Raw genomic sequence first — 19,617 nt, forward strand, 5'->3', positions numbered from 1 at the left:
AAAAGGAAAACATACAACAGCCGGGATTCGCTGGTGGTCACCCACCCAACTACTAACCGGCCGGCGTGTGGCTTAACTGCGGATGATAGTTCGGTGGGTGCCTCCCGGGTGAGTTAAAGGGTGATGTCGCTTTTCGGTCGCGCGACCAGGGGTGAGTTTGGGTGAGTGCGCTATAGATGAGGGTGAGCCATCACCCAACATCGCGCAGCGCCGCGTAATCTCAATCCTTTGAAATCTTTCCAATCTAATAGCATGCCACAGCAACTGATCATTGGCTGTCCTTTTCCAACTTCAAAACACCAACTTATCTTGGCATCTGCACATAGCCACAATCAAATCTTCCCTTGACAAATGATCAGTGATAGTGTTGGTAACTTTCGGATTCAGATTCGGATTTGGATTTATTCGTTACCAGTCCCAGCCAATTTTAGTCCATGGCTACACAGGAACTGTTCCACCGCCTGTAAGCAGTCAGGAGTTATTGATACCTATTTACATCTGTGATGTGCTTGAGCTGAGGGCCCAGCTCTGCTCAAGTCATGAGAATCTGGGGCTCCCTGGGCCCTCTCTGGCTTGAATGTCTCCCAGCTTCAATAGAAGTGGTACAGCAATGGCACTCAGAAAAACTCAATGAGATCTGCATGTACTGGAATAGGTAGATAACTCTCTTGACCCTCAGGCTATGTTGAAAGCTCACCAGTGGCTCCCTGTCAGATATTGTTGGTACATTGGTGTTGTTCTGGTACAGCACTGGCAATGGATGTGACGGTCTCGTTCAATAAGAATCTATTGGTAGACTATCTGACGAAATTCTAACATGAGGAGAGAAAAGGAAAGAGGCAGGCCTGCCGGCGACGAGCTATCTAATGTGTGCGAGGGGTTTAAGCGAGGCTCAGTGAATGTCCTACGCCAAACAGGTCAAAGTAATCAAACATGCTATACAGCTAACAAGTGTCCATGCTCCGTGACAGCAAGTCCAGTTTCAGGTACTGCATCCTCAGCGAAAGCCAGTGTTGGCTCGGCGTTAGGTGGGCGCCAAACATGGCTTCACTCTCACAGCACCTAGTCAAAGTAGTAAAGTGATCAATGAGAGTGGTGAGTCCTTCCATGGAGTCTGAATTTTATCCTGTTAGCTTGGTGGCTGATGTCGTCCACAGCGTGGGTAAGCAAGGAGCAGCATATGTTGATCATGAAGCACGCCAGCCCCCGCACCTTTCTCACCCATATCATCCCCTGCAACTCGACACTGACATGATCCGGGTCATCTGTGGCCTCGACCCCGATGTGGAACTGATGCGACCCGTCACACGGCAAAGCCGTTGGGGAGACACGCGACGCCCACACTACCTGGATGCAAACCTTGGAATTGATTTAAGCTACCTAGGTATTATATATGGAGGCATTTCTCATGCGATAGCCTGATTCGCAAAAATAATAAATATGTTTAAATAGATTGGAGGACCTTCTGGTACAGAAAATTAAACAACGTGTATAATGATGCATAAACCCCCCACTGAATGAAAAAGCTGTCAGACTTAAAGATAGCATCTTTGATACAGAGAGTGATCATAAAAGTCACGCCGCTTATCATGAATGCCTCGGCAGAACCTCGCCATGAAGGGCCCTGGGGCCTAGGAGTATGAGTTGAAGGGGCGAATCTGCTGTTGTCTTCGGTCTTCATATTGCAAAATATGATAATGTGACACAATCCATGTACTAAATTAAGCACTAGGGTGTTAATTGAGTTCAAGTTACTAATCTAATCAAATGAAAATCGTTATTGCCTACCAATATCCAAGCAGTATTTCACTTGTCTTCTAAGTTCCAAGATTGGTAGATAATGTGTGGGATATCGTTCGAAGAAGAGTATGGAATTTCATAGGATACTTCCAGTGTCAAAGAACATGGATGGTATCGGTGTGGATGCAATATTGAGTCGGAACTGCCGAGTCGAAGGCTGCCCAGGTGTTGCTGGGGGCTATGGTTGGATTATATAGACTGGAGTGGATTCCGCCCGACCGCCCGAGTCTGAAAGTTCAAAATTTGGAAACAAAATCAAGAAATGCCGCAAACCACTTACCTGGCACAGGCAGCAATTCATCTGTGGATCCTTCGGGCCCACTAGTCTCGCTAATGCAGGCATTGACCCGCCCGAAGCATGCGGGGCTGAGAGCCTTACTTACTATTTACTCTGGATGTTGACTTGGATTAGACACGAAGCGTCGAGAGTATCATGGGCTCTAATGATGAAGAATAGCCATGGTCCCATTATTATAGACCTCGGGAGGGCGTGTGCGCTTATTGCGAGATGATTGATAATTTACTGTTATGTGCAAGATGCCATTTCTGAGATGCTTCACTGCTTGTTATATACAAAGGAGTATATATGCATATCCAAGATACCAACTCCCTAGCGACTTCCAAGGTTGTTCGCACAACTGACACTTTGATGGGCTTCAAAAGTAGGATATACTCAGTAGAGCCATGTATATACCAGCAAGCTTTTACTGGACAGTTGTCGCAACGCATTGCTCACCCTGATGGGGTTCCTTGCAGTTGTAGTCTTTCTGAGTGTTGAATCCAGTCATCTCAAAGGCCTTGTTGCTTCGTGCAGTGGCCTGTGTATCAGAGCCATGGCATGACACAAAGAGACTGAGGAATTGAGGGCAATAAGTGTTGACCATGCCACCAGTGAATGTCGTGCCAGCGGTATTGATGAACGCAAAAATACTCTTACACGAGGGCAGGGGATGACCAGTACCAGCCTCAACGCAAACCTTGCTGTCAACGACACCAACGACTGCGGTGACACCGCCGGCTGCACCACTCGCGATAGCATAGCAAATGGTGTTAATCTGAAGGCTGCTCAGGCTATCTTCAATGTTGCCATGGCCCTGGCATTTGCCGTTGATAGAGCTTCTGGCTTGAATGGGACTGTTCTCAAAGCTGGACACATGTGAGGCGAAAATATCGGCAATAGTCTTGTTGAAGATGCCCAGCTCCGCTGCCAAAAAGTCGGCTCCATCATGGGCATGAAGGTGGTCTGTCGTGAACAAAGAGGTGAGGTTCATGTCATTGCCCGACAACGCTTGGACATGATGGTCAACCATGTTCCTCACGTCCTCGGTGGGTGTCAAGCCATAATGCTTGACTGCGGAGGCAGCGGAAATGCAGAAACAAAAAAGAGTTGCCAGATACATCATCGAGGGAATATATTGAAGTAGGATGGAGATTCACAGGGTTGAATTGTTAAAATTTTTATGGAATCAAGAAGCGTTTTTTTCTGGCATTCTCGCTGGTAAAATACCCGAGGAGGAAGTGCATGAGCCATGCCTAGAACCGACTTTCAGCTCAACCTATTTAGTGAGGTATTTACTGACCTACCGATATCTTGTTTCCTGGTCTCCACGTACATCCGCTTTGATACTTGAAGAGGTAGTAATTTCGTGGGATAGCCTCGTCCTAATTTTTGCGACGGCACAGCCCCATGAGGCATCAATATCGGCCTCTAATCAACCCACAATATGCGCTAGCAAAATGTGCCAGCTGAAACAAGAGCAAGATGCCTAAGCAAAAGCCCGTAAAACGGCATCTCGACCTATAAGGGTCAAGGTCCTACGTGGGCAGGTCTTCATTCTCCGAGAAAGCAAGTCAGTATCCCTGTTCGACCTGGAGCGGATTTATAGGACCCAATAGAAAGATTTGAGACATACAGATGAGTTAGAGTTTGTATCCAATAGCCAGGGACTTTAGTGTTGGTTCAAGGCGGGCCCTACAAGTGCTATACTTGATGCGAGTGCCTCAGCAGTGGATCATGGTGATTAGGGTCCACGGGTTCAGAAGCCCCCGGGGCGGGCCAGGGCACAATTCGAACCCGGGCCGCGGCGTTCGTAACCAATACAGATTACTGTAAAACCTCGTTATAACGAGCCCCGCTATAACGAGATCCCCGCTATAACGAGATGGCCACGTTACCCACATTAATTTTCCCATATAAATAACGAGAAACCCCGTTACTACGAGTCTCGGCGCTGACATCATTGCATACACAGATGGCAGCTTGACAGAACAGGGAGTTGGGGCAGCAGTGGTTTCACCTCTAGGGCGCCAGGCAGCTCACATTGGTTTCCCAGCTACTCATACTGTATATGCAGCGGAATTGCGAGGCATGGAGATGGCTCTCACCCAAATAGGCAACATGTTCAGACTGACATCACAACGTTCCCATCGGGCCTATACAGCAATCATCTTTACAGACAATCAGGCGGCAATTCAAGCATGTTCAGCTCCAGGAAGGTCTTCTGGCCAATATATCCTGAGCAAGATTACACGCACTGCATCTCAACTACAGGAGCGCGGCTGGGATATACAGCTGTATTGGCTCCCGGGTCATGAAGGCATCTATGGCAATGAGTATGCCGATGCTCTTGCAAAAGAAGCCGCTAATTCCCCAGCACCCAACCCCAGCGGTGTGGAAGAGCTCACTCTCAAAGCTAGCATCCGAAGAACCCTCCGCATAGAAGCAGCAAGTGCATGGAAGTCTGAATGGGCTACCTCCACCCATGGGAACTCCCTCCGTCGTCTATGGAAAGAACCCTCAAAAGCACCGATGCAACTATATCAAGGCCTACGAAGAGCCGCCACATCAGTCCTCATTCAAATGCAAACTGGGAAGATTGCGCTGGCTAGTTATCTTGGTACCTTTAACGCTATGGAATCAACTGAATGCTCTTGTGGACGTGGCCTTCAAGATATACGCCATGTTCTCCTTCACTGTACAAACCAGGCAGGACCCCGGATGCGCCATCTTACACAGGGATCAAGGCGGGAGCTGGATTACCGGGCCTACCTGACACGGCCGGACCTGGTACCGAAGGCAGTGCGCTTTATGCTTGACACAGGCCTCCTAAGCCAGTTTCAGACGCTACCAACCACATACCGAGTCACAACAACGGACACGAAGCAACTGGCAGCATAGTGCAGCTGAGGTTAAACGCTTGCAGAAGTAGGGAAGGAAACGAGATAGTATCCAACAGGCCCATAGACCTTCGTGGCCATGGGAACAGCAGCACAAAAACAGTAGCACGGGATATGCAACAAGCGGAATGAGATATCAGGATATGTGTATAAAGGCGACGATGTACATAGCGACTACCATTACGGCGGCTTACCCGGCTGCCCCGCAGGACCTGCCGCCACTCGGCCTATAGGGCTGACAGATGCGTGTATGAATAATAATAATAATAATAATAATAACTACGAGTCTCGTTAACTTCTCTGGGTCCTCCCATACAAATCTCGTTATAACGGGGTGGAAAATTAGCTAATATGCCACCACGGAAGTCCATCCCTACCTCCCAAAAAATCTCCCTCCGAGCCCGAAAACGCCTCTATCCAAATGCAAGCCAAAAAGAACTTCGTGAATGGTTCCAAGCTGTTATGCAATCAGATTATCAGACTAATCGTTAGATGCACATATCATAAACCGCACCTTAATAAATCTATGGAGAGGTGCTATCAACTAGGAGATTCATGTTGACAGTGATGGTGGATCATTGTCTGTTCATGGGAAAATATCAAATATCCATGGAGGTCCCACTCAAAACAATCAGCCACTGCTTTTCCACCAATGCGAGCCACCAGAAGTGAAAGACACCAGCATTGTTTTCTGTCACCACATCCTTTCTGTGTTCCTTTAGATATTATTGGCCGTTGGTTTTGCATCATCGGCTGAGCTCTGGAAGATCACTTTCCGGATCTGATCTTTTGACGCCCCTGACTGGATAACGTCAATAATTGCTATCATTAAGACTTAGTGGCGTGTCCAGAAAGACGTTACAAGTGCTATCCCCTCGAATTGAGTCCAATTCCAAGCCAGGAATGCACAGGTCCTGAATGGGTTGGCAATCCCATGCTGAGAGAGCCGGTGACGTCAAGTTCCCGAGCGGATCCTCTATAGACGAAAGATCAAGGGTAGCCCTCCAAGGATCGTTTATTGATGGTTCAATGCCAACAGATGACATTACAGATGATAAGAGGCAAGCGCCTGGAAGATGCAGACAAAATAGTACGATCTCAGGTCGCAGGTGTGTGGCTCGGCAAGATAGATTGTAGAGAAGAAAAGATGAAAGGATGATAGACCACAATTATCCGGGAGAAAAAGTCTTAAATCAATCCTCAAACCAGAATACTCTATGCTCTTGACATGATCTGCAGGAAAGTTAAACAACAGCCGGCTTTGAATCAATTTCCAGAATTCTCAACAAACATGACGTCAACCACGTGCAACTATTCTGTAATAGGGAAAAGAATTATCAAAGCCAGGATAATTTCGATTGCTTCTGTACGAGCATTTTGAAGGATAGATAGCACAAGCTGTACAATGACTGATGCGGCATACATACTGATACCCAAAGCAGTCAACTGTGGGAGACCAATGAATCATTAATCCTGTGAGCCAATCCACGACGGCACCATATCCATCCTGAGCAGTTGATGAAAATATTCCCAGAAGGCCTTCATTCTATAGAGATAATTAACTCCAAGAGAGGACCGACGGTTGTCTTTGGGTTAGTTACATTGAGATCGTACCATGAGGCTCACTGTAACGTCCCCCATTATCATCACAATGACTTTCTCTTCTACCAATAAAACTGGGATCCCAATACCCGCCAGTTTCCAAATCAAGGTTATATTCCTGAAAACTTGGCATTACAATAGTACAGCAAATTCTCGACATCCGTCAAATAGGGCTCAATAACAACCTATAAGGAACCACCGTTTTGTTGCCATTTATCTTTGTCAATCTATGCACGCTAGATTGGCGTCTGCGACCGTGTACACCGTCATCATATTGACTGCCAAGTAAGTTCTCGAACAGACGGACTGGGCGCTACCCGGTGGGACCGCGCTGGTTTTGGGTAGGCAATGCTTGATTGGATGGGTGGCCCGTCGGACGACCTAATTGGGCCTATGTGAGGGCGGTCAAGAGTCGAAAGCTAGCTCTAACGGCGCCATACGGAAACTTTCTGCCTCATTCCACCTGCTGGATGCGAGGTTGGGTCCACTTTTTGAAAGGAGCGGATAGCTCAGGATCGGGGAATCGGGGAGTTGATAATCCGGACTGCACGAGGCTATATGACAAAGTATTATATTGAAAGCTGTAGACACCTTGATAGTAGAATGAGTGCTTAGCCATCTAAGAAATATGGCTATTGCGTCCCTATTTATATACCTCAATTCTTCCGTTTTCAGTAACCAGGCCGTTAGGAATCGGGCCGACTATTGATCCATCGTTACTTTCATCACTTTTTTTTTGGTGATGGATGGATCTTTCCATTGGGTGCCTATTGACTAAGGCTAGCTATATGTCTACCGGCAGAAAGCGAGGGCGGTCAAGCACGTGACCCGATGGGTACTGTCGGAATATCGAGGTTCCTTACCGAACAATACCAACTGATGCCTGATTGATGCCTCACTGATATCATATGGCGCAAGCAGCTTATTCATTCCTTTGCCCTTATTGCTATTAAAACCGCACATTCGCTTAGGATACTCTGTTAGGTAGCTACGGTCTTATATAGGATCCTAGATAGCTTCATTTGCACAAATCAGAGACCTCAACCATATACGCTCGATACGTACTTTCGACCCTGACTAAGCCGCAACTCCAACAGTTATGAGCCCGGGTTGCCTCGAAGAAAGTCGTTAAAAAGCATATAAAACAGCTATAGGAAGTCGCCTACGCATATCGACGCCTCCTGCGACTGCTGTACCGCTACCCCTGAACACATTCGGAATTCGCCTATTGAACTACACAACGCTGCGTGTTGTTCGAACACCTGGATAGCAAACCGCTTCATTGCTACCCGTTCGCTGCGAAGCTCTTAGCTTATAGAGCTTCATCCTGCTCCAAATACGCCTCAGGGAACGCATCAGTCAGAAGGAATACATCAGCATTTGCCTACGCTTCCACAATGTCCGAATACGCCAAGGTCTCAATCGTGTTGGCTAAGCCAGGCGATTGGTGGTTCTGGATAAAGCAGGTGGAAGATATAGCTACTGCCCGAGATATCTGGAAGTATGTGAATCCAGATGGAGACACACATGAGCCTCAGCCTCCTGTTCCACCTAAACCCCAAGACCTGGGAGCTGAAAATCTTCGTCAGCTTCATGATCAAGGCATAATGGAACTCTGGAGAGAATACCAGCGCCAGTACGACTTTGACCTCCGACGCCATGATAAAGGCCGCAAGGACTTCTTAGCCCTTCGCACCGCTATTCTTGAATCTATCCCTAGCAACCACAGATTGGGACTTGATTCAAATCTGTCTATCCGAGAGATCATTAGGACACTACGTTCCAGTTTCCAGCAGTCTGTTCAATCCCGATTCCTGGAGCTAAACCAGAAGTATGAGCTTCTCAGAACACCGAACAAGAATAAGTCAGTTGAAAAGTGGTTTCAAGAATGGAGGGACTTCCTTACTGATGCAAGGAATTGTCCTAATTACTCTGTTAACAAAATGCAAGCCTTGATCCACTTCCATGGCGCCATTCAACCAATCATGCCCATGTTCGCCGCTATTAGGAGTGCTGCAACTATCAACTGCTCCGAGGATCAGATAGATTTACCAAACGAGATCCACCAGTTTGAACAACAATACGCTATCCATAAGGCCCAATCCCTGAAGCAGCACAATGCATTTGGCATCTTCCAGGGTCGCTCTGAAGGAAATGGATCATCAAACAGCAAAGCTCCTAAGCGCACTGATAAACGGACCAACTGCCTATGTGGCGCCAACCACCGCTTTACTGGCTGTCCATATGTGAATCCTGCCTCAAGACCTGCTGGATGGACTCCTGATCCAACTACACAAGCCAAATTCAGTCAACCAAAACATCCATCACTTCAGGCTGCATTGGATCGTGCTCTTCAAGAGACTGGTAATAGTCATCTACCTGCTCCCGCACCTGCTCCGCAAGCAGGACCGCCACAAGGAAGAGTACACACATTGGCCCTCCATACCTCGCTTACTATTCCATCTTCATCTGTTTATGAGCTTCAAGACAGCTGGATCGCAGATACAGGATCTGATGCGCATGTGTGCAACAATCTGAGCCGCTTTCAACATCTAGAGGAAGCTATGGATGGAAGTGTATTACGATTTGGAAACACTATGACGCCAATTTTGGGCTTTGGAACTGTTCTGATCTATGGAACCCTTCCTGAAGGCCAAGTGACACTGAGACTGCAAGATGTCGCCTATGTGCCTGGTCTTCATACCAACACTGTATCCATGTACAAGGCAAAGCAAGCAGGAATTTACTTGAATGGTAGACTCAATTGCCTTGAGGATGGCCATGGTCGAATGATCTGTCAGCTGCATTCAAAGTACGCCCAGGATGTGATTGAATACAACCCACAAAGCCTTGCCGATGAGGCTCCTATCACTGCAAACACTTTCACAGCCGCCAAAGAAGGAAATTATAAGAAGTCAGAACTTCCTCCACATTCAACCGCAGACGCTGAGCTATGGCATGCACGCTTAGCTCATGCAGGAACTGCTGCAGTTGATCACCTCACTGCTGCTACTGAAGGGGTCTCATTACCCCCATGCCGTCATAAAAATGTCTCTGCAAAGTGTGAAACATGTAACCTTGCAAAATCACAACGCCAAATCTCAAGAAGATTTATTCCACCAGCAAATGCTCCATGGGAGAAAGTCTATTTTGACTTCTTCAGCAACTCTCCGACTGCTTACAATGGAGATCGCTTTTGCCTGCACTTTATATGCAGTGCCACTGGTTGGCATATAGCTGTCACTATGCCAAACAAAGATCAAGTTCGCCTAATCAGAGCCTTCAAGGGATTGGTTCATTGGGCGAAGACGCAGCTTAACACCACAGTCAAGGTTTTCTTCTCCGATAATGATACTTCTTTAGGCCTTGCTTATACCCTCTTTGCACAAGATGAAGGAATTCAGATTCTTCACTCAGCCCGCTATGCTGATTCACAACATGGAAAGCCTGAAAGGGCTGGGGGGGTGATCCTCATGAAGATGAGATCAATGATGATTGCTGCTAGATTGCCTGCAGTGCTTTGGCCGCTTGCAGCTCAGGCTGCCACATATCTAATAAACCGAACACCTGCATGGATCGCCACTGCTGATGGATCACATGTTTGGACAACGCCACATGAACGCATGCTAGGCACAAAGCCAAATATAGCCAATCTCCGAGTCTTTGGATGCCGTGCCTATGTCAGAGATGCACGAGTTCCTCAAAGTAGAAAGATGGCTCCGCGAGCCTGGATTGGCTACCTTGTTGGATTCATAGCTTCCAACATATGGCAGATATGGAGTCCACGCCATCAAGAGGTCTTCAATGAGCGAGATGTCGTCTTCGATGAATCTCTATTTTATGATCCGGATCTACCACAGCCACAAGATATACCGATTAGTTTGCCGCCGCAGGTAGTTGAAACAATTCAGCTACCACCTGCTATCCGAGAAGCCGATGCTGAGTTGGATACTGAACCAACTTTCGATGATTTGTATGAAGGAAATCGCGAGTCACATCCTTCTATTCCACACACTCAAACCAATGAGGATTCTTCTAACCCGAAATTGGATCACCATGGTGCCCATGACATGGAACGAAATGATCTGCTGCCACAGCCGCTTATGACACCAGATCATACACCTATGCCAGAATCTCCACAGAATGCTAGCCAAATGGAGATTCCAGGTGCCTTTGGAGACTCATTGCCAGCTTCACCTAAACCTGCTCACATGGACTCTTTCTTCATCCCATCACCCAGCGATAGGGCTCCGCCTGATCCTGATGATGCAGCACAGCAACTATCCACTGAACTTGAAGGAAGCAGCAACCCACTGGATGCTGCGGGGGTGAAGTAGATCAGATAGATCAGTCTAGCCGAAGCCAGAACACAGCACAGCGAGCTAATGAGATCTCTGCAGATCTCGATCCCAGATATATTGTCTCTGGGAAGCGCAAAAGGAATCCTGTGGTTCATGATGTCTTTGCTATGTGCCAGGGTTTCTCACTAGGATGGGAGAAAACACCAAAGCCACTGAATTTTGTGGATTCCTTCACAGATTCGATCCCGACACCGACAATTCAACTCCATCGCAAAGATCTGCCTGATGCTCCAAAGAACTATCGAGAAATGATGAAGAATCCGCTCAGTAAATGGTTTATTGATGCAATGGAACTGGAACTGAAGACACTAGAAAGCAAGGGAACCTGGACCAAGGTGCGAAGACCACATGACGCATATGTGATCCCAACCATATGGGTATATGCATATAAGTTTGATGATGAGGGGTTCCTGAAGAAAGTCAAAGCACGATTGTGTGTGCAAGGGAACAAACAAGTGCTTACACATGCCGAGACTAGGGCTGCTACCCTAGCTGCCCGCTGTTTCCGAACCTTGATGGCACTCACTGCCGCATTCGGCCTGGATATGAAGCAGTTTGACGCCATCAACGCCTTTGTTAATAGCCGATTGGATGAGGTGGTTTATGTGGAGATGCCACCTGGTAGATCACAACCTGGCTATGCTTTACGATTACTCCGAGCTCTATATGGACTTCGTCGATCTCCACGATTATGGCAGAATGAATTGACCCAAACTTTACGCCGAATTGGATTGGAACCAGTCAATGAAGAACCATGCTTGTTTACAGGAAATGGAATCATTCTATTGGTCTATGTCGACGATCTACTGTTTGTCTACCATCCAGACAAGACACAGGAAGCAGAACGAATTGCCTCTGCTTTGCAAGCACAGTATGAGCTCCGCTATGAAGGAGAAGGTGATGTCTTCTTAGGCGTTAGGATTATCCGCGACCGGGTCAATCAGGTGGTTCATCTGAATAGCACCGACTATATAAAGAAAATCGTCAGTCGCTTTCATATGGAGGATAAACATGCCTCAACGCCTGCCATCAAAGCGCTCACAACCTATGATGGCACTGCTTCTCTGAAAGATATACACCATTACCAACAAAAGATTGGATCAATCAACTATGCTGCAATCGCTACTCGCCCTGATGTTGCAAAGATAGCATCGCACCTGGCTACATTCATGACAAACCCTGGATCGGAGCATTTTGAGGCCGCTAACCGAGTCCTAGCCTATCTCAATTATACACAGAAAGTGGGAATTAAGTATTCAGCTACTGCGAATAGAGATGCCATCAAGCCATCTGAATGCTTTGTTACCTCAAGCGACGCTGCTTTCGATGATCATTCAGACCGCCATAGTTCTGAAGGCTATCTAGCCACCCTATATGGGGGCCCGATTGATTGGAGAGCATCCAAGCAAAAGACAATTACTACATCATCTACCGAAGCTGAACTCCTTGCTATTTCAGAAGCCGGCAAGACCTTGCAATGGTGGAAGCGCTTATTCAATGCCATTGGATTTGATCCTGAACATCAGCTATCTATCAAATGCGACAACATGCAAACCATTCGAATCCTTTGCAAGGATGATCCAGCCATTCAGACGAAGCTTCGCCATGTTGATATTCATCAACACTGGCTTCGTCAAGAAACACAGTCCAAACGCGTCCTCATTGATTGGATTCCGACCTCTCATATGCCTGCCGATGGCCTGACAAAGCTTCTGACCGGCCAGCGATTCCACAACTTCATTCGACTACTTGGGCTTACTGAGTTCATCTAAAACAGACTGGCTAAGATGCCAGTCTGGGGGGGTGTGTCGGAATATCGAGGTTCCTTACCGAACAATACCAACTGATGCCTGATTGATGCCTCACTGATATCATATGGCGCAAGCAGCTTATTCATTCCTTTGCCCTTATTGCTATTAAAACCGCACATTCGCTTAGGATACTCTGTTAGGTAGCTACGGTCTTATATAGGATCCTAGATAGCTTCATTTGCACAAATCAGAGACCTCAACCATATACGCTCGATACGTACTTTCGACCCTGACTAAGCCGCAACTCCAACAGGTACTAATGTTGCAAGCAAGAGTGTAGTGGATATATGGCTCAACCAATGGAATCGCAAAAGAGGTCTGAATTGCTATATACTTGTGCCTCCACTTTTTCACCCGCCGCTTTCGCTGTGGGTGCGCCACACCGATAGGATATTCACACCGATAGAATAATAATATCATATACCCTTATATGGATGTCTAATAACACATGTTATATTCATCGGTTTTTGTTTAAAATACTATCAATAGTTTCCTGGTCGGCATTTTCATCAATTCCCATCATCCATAGCTCCAATCGGTCATATCTGCGGTGAGTGGTGGCCAAAGAAGTCCTAATAGACTGTCCAAGTCGCCGCCCTTCCTTCTTTTCTTCTGCCTTCTTTCGGGCACCAATTCGCCTGTTGGCATCCTGCACTGATAGTACACCAGAGTGGCTAAGTCCAGGAACTTGTCGACGAGATTTTGGCTTAGATTGGTGTGCTGCAGCTTTGAGATATCGGTCCAACTCCATGGCTGTTTGATCACTGGATTCCGCCTGAGTTAGACCACCACTAAATATCCTCTCCAAACGCCTATTTAAGCCTGGTGATAAAGCAGATAGATGACCATCAATCTTATCCAAGGATGCCCGAGCCTTAGAGATTTCTTTCCGGAGTTGCCTGATGGTTTTAGGAGAGCTCTGGGCGGAACCACTATGTCACAACCTGGCTTCTCTCGTGTCGTACCTAGGGTTCTAGTTAGTTGTATTTCGAGACTGAACACTTACCTTAAGTGTTCCCAAGTAGTCGTATGCTCAATGCCCCTCCGGGTCCGGTTCGGTATGTCGTATGCGTTGATGGGTATGTCGCCCCCTCCAGGCTCCGTAGTTCAATAGTCGTTGATGGGTATATCGCCCCCTCCAGGCTCCGTAAGATAATCAACAAGTAGGAACGGTAAAGGTAACGAGTAGAGAAACAAGGCCAACCGAGTACGTATACTGGGTTGTTGGTTAAGTGCGGACGAGTCAGAAACTAGAAGGTAACCAATGCTGTAAGACTTGAATTGATCGCGAAGAACTAAGCTAAGTACATGAATGAGCGTCCTTATATATCCTCCTCCTGTATACCATTTAGACTACCATCCTGATGGTAGTTATCATGGTAGTCGTATACCATCTACCAATGCCAAGAAATGGTATATGGTAGTCAATCACGTGATGTGTTAGTTAACTACCTCCCCTAATCCTTGTTTGTTCTGCATTGTCGTCATTGCTTCCCATCCAATGATTCTGCCTTGACTCCCCGCATTGTCACGTGAGACTGATGCAGTGAGATCTGTAACATTACCTCCCCCTCTTTCAGGCTTTCGTCCCCGAAAGTCATAAAGCTGCGGCATCTCCCAGGTAAGCACTGAGTTGTTCAAATCCTTTTTCTTTTTCATCCTACTCATCATGACTCAGGCTGCAGTTCGTAAACGATATCACGAGTTCAAAAAACAGGCTGCTGAAATCGAAAGACAGGGTACTCCTGTTGATAACCCTTGTGAACGTTGCGTCCGTTGACTTGCTTGTAATCCAGAATTTGTTCAACTTCATATTCATCATCGTCGCTTTCGATTTCGATGTTTTCCGTTGGTATGGCGTTTTTCGGTGCTGGTTCCAATAGCGAGATGTGAAATACTGGATGTATGCGCTTCATTGATTTTGGTAGTTTCAAGCGATAGTTCACTGGTCCTGTTTTTTCTTCAATGGTGAAAGGTCCAATCTTCTGGTGATCGAGCTTTTGACTTGGTCGTTTTGTTTTGATATTTCTGCGGAGCAGGAATACTTTCTCCCCCCTCTTCAAGGTAGGTCCCTCTCCGTGGTGCTTGTCGTAATATATAGCCGCTCGTAGGTTCATGAAATCGATGTCTCTTGACAGTTGGTGGTGTAAGTTCTTCAGCTTTTGGACTGTCTCATTTGCCGCTTCTGATGTGGACTCTTGTGGTCGTGGCTTTTCATATAGCACTGGGTGGTATCCATAATTGGCGTAAAATGGCGTTACTTTGAGTGTTGAATGCTCTGCATTGTTATATGCAAACTGTGCCATGGGTAGGAATCTAACCCAATCATCTTGTTCGTAATTGATGTAGTGCCGTAGGTATTGTTCAATTGTTTGGTTGGTTCGTTCGGTTTGGCCATTTGCTTGTGGGTGGTAGGCTGTGGTGAGGCGGTGCTCTATACCCATCAAGTTTGTGAGTGTCGTCCAGAATTTTGAAGTGAACAGCTTGTCTCTGTCTGATGTGACCTTCTGAGGCATTCCATGGTTGGTGATGACATGCTTCAGGAATATCTGTGCCATATCTGCTGCGGTCATGGTTCCTTTAGCTGGTACCAAATGAATATATTTGGTCATTCGATATGTGATGACTGTGATCGAGTCATATCCTTGTGATGTCGGTAACTGTGTGATGAAGTCGATGGTAACCCATTCCCATGGATGTGTTGGAGCATCCGGGGATTGCATTTTTCCATAGGTGTTAAGGGCTAAGCCCACAGTGCTAATGACTAGCTATCATACAAGAGATTCCGTTGAAGAAGAGAAGAACAGATGTCCGATCGGACAGTCTTTTATATACAAAAGTACCTTTTGCGGGGTACGTAGTCAGATAACCACTCCCATCATTCCTCCGGATAACATATCATTTATTCTACAGGCGCAGCCTGTGACAACACCCCCCTTTCTATAAATCGTCCCCCTCTCCCGTGGAGCTCTGAATTCGGTGGCGTTGTTCCCATTCATCTAGTGCAGCAGTATTCTCCATGTTGTGCGCAGCGGTCCATTCAGGATGCAGGTAACCAGTCCATTTCACCAGGTATTGTCGCTGAAATCCTCGTCCACGGCGGATCTGTCGGTAGTCCAGTATACGTTCCACTTGGTACTCTTCCTCACCATCAACAAGCACAGCCGGGGGCTGGTAATCATCATTGCGTTGACTGGGGAAGGGGTCATTTGCTGCTGGCCGAAGCAGATCAACATGGAAGACAGGATGGATACCCTCTGGTGTGTTCAATCGGTAGGCGTACGGGCTAATCTGTGCTAGGACGGTATATTTGGCCTGGCGTACATCAAGCTTTTTACTGGGACGGCTCGTTCGGATGTTCTGTAGGTTGAGCCAAACTTTATCACCAGGCTTGTAATGTGGTGCGAGGTTCCGGTAGCGGTTGGCATATTGTTCTTGTCGTTCCTGGGCTGCAGCTAATTCACTTTGGGCGACCTCCAATGCATTTTTGAGCTTTTCAGCTATTCGGGCACCCGCGGAGCTACTAGGTGATTGCTGGGGCTCATCAGTAACAGGTTCAGTTAGCTGGAGTGTCTCTAGATGGAACCCATGGTCAAGAAAGAAGGGGCTGAATCCAGTAGATGCTGCAGTCTGATTGGCAATTGCAAGCTGTGCCATAGGTAGGATTTCTGACCAGTTGTCCTGTGCGAAGTTGCAGAAGTTACGGAGGTAGCTCTCAATAACTGCATTCATGCGCTCTGTCTGCCCATCGGTTTGGGGATGGTAGGCAGTAGAGAGGCGTCGACTGATCTTGAGGAGGCTACACATGCGTTCCCAGAGTTCGCCCACAAACTGTGAGCCGCGATCAGATGTGATAGCAGCTGGGAGGCCATGGTATGCCACAACATGTTGTAGGAACTTTGGTACAATGTAGTCACTCCCTGTCCTTGCACAAGGGATTAGGATAGTCCCTTTGGTGAGGCGGTCTACTATCACCAGGATAGTAGTGTAACCATTTGACTCTGGCAGTCCCTCTATAAAATCCATGGAGAGTTCACGCCATTTGCGATCTGGGATAGGTAAGGGTTTCAGCAGTCCTTGTCGTCGATCTCGCCAGATGTTGGTAGCTCCACATTGGTCACAATTCTTGACAAAGCGCTTCACGTCTGCGCTCATATTGGGCCAAAAGAGTTGTCGAGCGAGTAAACTATATAGTGCATTGCTACCCGGGTGGCCAGTCAGTGGAGAATCATGAGCTTCTTGCATCAACCTTGTTCGTAATGGTTCATTATTGGGGACCCATCGCCGTTTGCGGAAAAGGATTCGATCATCAGAGTCTAGTTCACATTCGCCAATTGAGACCCGGATTCCCAATTCAGGAGGGAAACGAGGCAGCCCTGCACGGATGGCGTCACGAAGTGTGGGCATAGCAGCATCCTCAGCTTCTGCATGGCTCCATTGCTGCTCGAGATCTGAAGTGGTGCTTCCATTTTCTGTAGTTCCGTCACTAGTATGGGTTGGTAGGATGTGAATGGGCCTGTCAGCCTGTGCAGCTGACAAGCAGCATATGGTGCATTCACTGGTTTCCACAAATGCATTAGGGTCCAAGAGGCGCTTCTCCCGCATCTGTAGTCGTTCATCACCTGGGTCATTGGGCATGTCTTGGTCTCGGCGAGATAGGGCATCAGGAGTAAGGGCAAGTTTCCCAGGTCGGTACTGGAGGTAGAAGTCATAGCGGCTCAATATATCTGCCCAGCGCATTTGTCGCTCATTGAGGCGTCGCAGCTTCATAAAATAGCGGAGATTCTTATGATCAGTGATAATGATGAACTTGGGTGTGCTGATGAGCTCTGATTCCCATTCCTTCAAACAATTGATGATTGCTAGCAACTCCTTGTCATGAATCTCATAGTTGCATTCTGGGGGTGAATTCTTTTTTGAGAAGAAGGCACATGGGCGCAGTACCCCATTGTCGTCATATTGGGACAATACACCACCGGTCGCCCAACCAGAGGAGTCAGCCTCTACCACTGTAGCACGGTCTGGATCAAATTGCATTAAGATAGGTGCAGTGGTAAACATTTCTTTGAGCTGGTTGAAAGCCTTGTCAGCGTCCGAATTCCATATGAATTTTGCTTCCTTCTTGGTGAGTGCTGTGAGTGGTGCTGTGATATCTGCAAAGTTCCGTATGAACCGTCGATAGAAATTGGCGAACCCAAGGAAAGAACGCACCCCCCGTACACTGGTTGGGGCTGCCCAATCCTTGATAGCTGATAATTTGGCAGGGTCCATGCGAATTCCTTTGCCGGCCTCAATGATAAAGCCTAGGTACTTGGTAGTTTGTACTTCAAACTCGCACTTGTCAATATCAAGCTGAAGACCAGCATCTTTGAGCCGCTGCAGGACTTTGGAGACTTTTTCACGGTGGTCCTGAAGGGATCCAGAGGAGAAAACTAGGATGTCATCTAGGTATGCAGACACAAATTCATCAAGGAATTCCTGCAGAGTCCAGTTCACATAGCGTTGAAAGGTGCTCGGTGCATTAGCGAGGCCGAAAGGTGTGACTAGCCATTCAAAGAGGCCAAAACGTGTGCGGAATGCAGTTAACCATTCATATCCTTTTGCAATGCGGATCTTATGAAAGGCGGCAATAACGTCCAGCTTAGTAAACCATCTAGCCTTTCCAATACGCTCCAAAGTCTCGTTAATCAGAGGCAGTGGATAGCGGTCCTTCTTGGAGATTGCATTAAGGGCACGATAGTCACAGCAAAATCGCAAGCCACCCCCAGGTTTCTTGACGAATAGGACTGGTGCAGCTGCAGGGGAATCACTAACACGTATGAACTGTTTGTCCAAGAGTTCCCGAAGTGTTTTCCGCAGTACAAGGAGTTCTCCCCGGGACATGTTGTATAGTGGACCCCAGGGGGGCTCAGGGGTGTTTCCCTTCTCATCCTTCCCTACTAACTCGATTTTATGATCCACTTGTGACCCACGGTGTGGGGGCAAGGTGTCTGCCTTCTTCCGTTCAAACACTTCCAACCAGGCATGATACTGCTTGGGTAACTTTTCTTTAGGATTGGAGTAGTGCTTAACCTCTAGGGCCTTCTCAATATCCCGTATGCTGGCAGTAAATATCTGTACACTATGGCTTTTCTTGCTGCGATCCATCCAGACCCTGAATGATTGGGCGCTGACCTGATGGATCTCCATGTTTGGCTCATGTTGCAATGAAGGGACGTAATCCCCATTAACCAGGCGTAAGGCAGGTACTCCAAGGGGGCTATTTGCAATGATAGACACTCCTTGGTGGTAAAGCCAGGGCAGGCCAAGAATGAGGTCTTCACCATCAATGTGGGGAACAATATATGCATACATTTCTTGTTGTCTGTTTCCGCCGACGTCCATAGAAAAACAGGCGACTTCTGTGATTAGGCCGTCTCGAGGGCCATCAAATCCTCGCATGCTCCGAGGGGTAATAGGTATGCGCTGTAGTCGGTGACGGAAGGCATAGCGTTCAGATATGATACCATATGTTGTACAACCGGAATCTGCTAGTGCTCTACAATTGCTCTTTCCATTGATTAGGGAACTGACTAGCAGTGGAGGGCCGTTGAAATGAACATTCTGGTTAAAGATATGCCAATATTTTTGTAACCGATCTAGCTGTGACTCCTGCGGGCGACTTTGCGCAGGAGTTAGGCTTTTCCCGAAGGTACATCAGGGACTGGTGTGGCTTGAGTATCTTCCAGGACAGCATCTGTAACATCTTCTGCAGTGAATTCAGCAACTCTAGCTGCAGGACGTTGTGCAGGAAGAAAGGGACACTGGCTAATCTGATGGCCAGCAGAGCCGCATCGGAAACAGCATCCTTCCTGTTTCCGGCGCTC

At 47.3% G+C, this 19,617-nt stretch overlaps 2 protein-coding genes across 2 annotated transcripts; both read right to left on the reverse strand.

The window, feature by feature from the left end:
* Nucleotides 1–2,504: 2,504 nt before the first annotated feature.
* Nucleotides 2,505–3,110, reverse strand: ACHE_30835A (uncharacterized protein; the record flags this gene model as incomplete). Its single annotated transcript, XM_043277496.1, has 1 exon — nucleotides 2,505–3,110. The coding sequence occupies one exon, from the start codon at nucleotides 3,108–3,110 to the stop codon at nucleotides 2,505–2,507; it is 606 nt and encodes a 201-aa protein (XP_043135370.1).
* Nucleotides 3,111–15,691: 12,581 nt separating this feature from the next.
* On the reverse strand, nucleotides 15,692–17,521 carry ACHE_30836A (uncharacterized protein; the record flags this gene model as incomplete). Its single annotated transcript, XM_043277498.1, has 1 exon — nucleotides 15,692–17,521. The coding sequence occupies one exon, from the start codon at nucleotides 17,519–17,521 to the stop codon at nucleotides 15,692–15,694; it is 1,830 nt and encodes a 609-aa protein (XP_043135371.1).
* Nucleotides 17,522–19,617: the final 2,096 nt, after the last annotated feature.

The sequence above is a fragment of the Aspergillus chevalieri genome, chromosome 3 (assembly GCF_016861735.1).
Source record: "Aspergillus chevalieri M1 DNA, chromosome 3, nearly complete sequence".
Classification (NCBI taxonomy): Eukaryota; Fungi; Ascomycota; class Eurotiomycetes; order Eurotiales; family Aspergillaceae; genus Aspergillus; species Aspergillus chevalieri.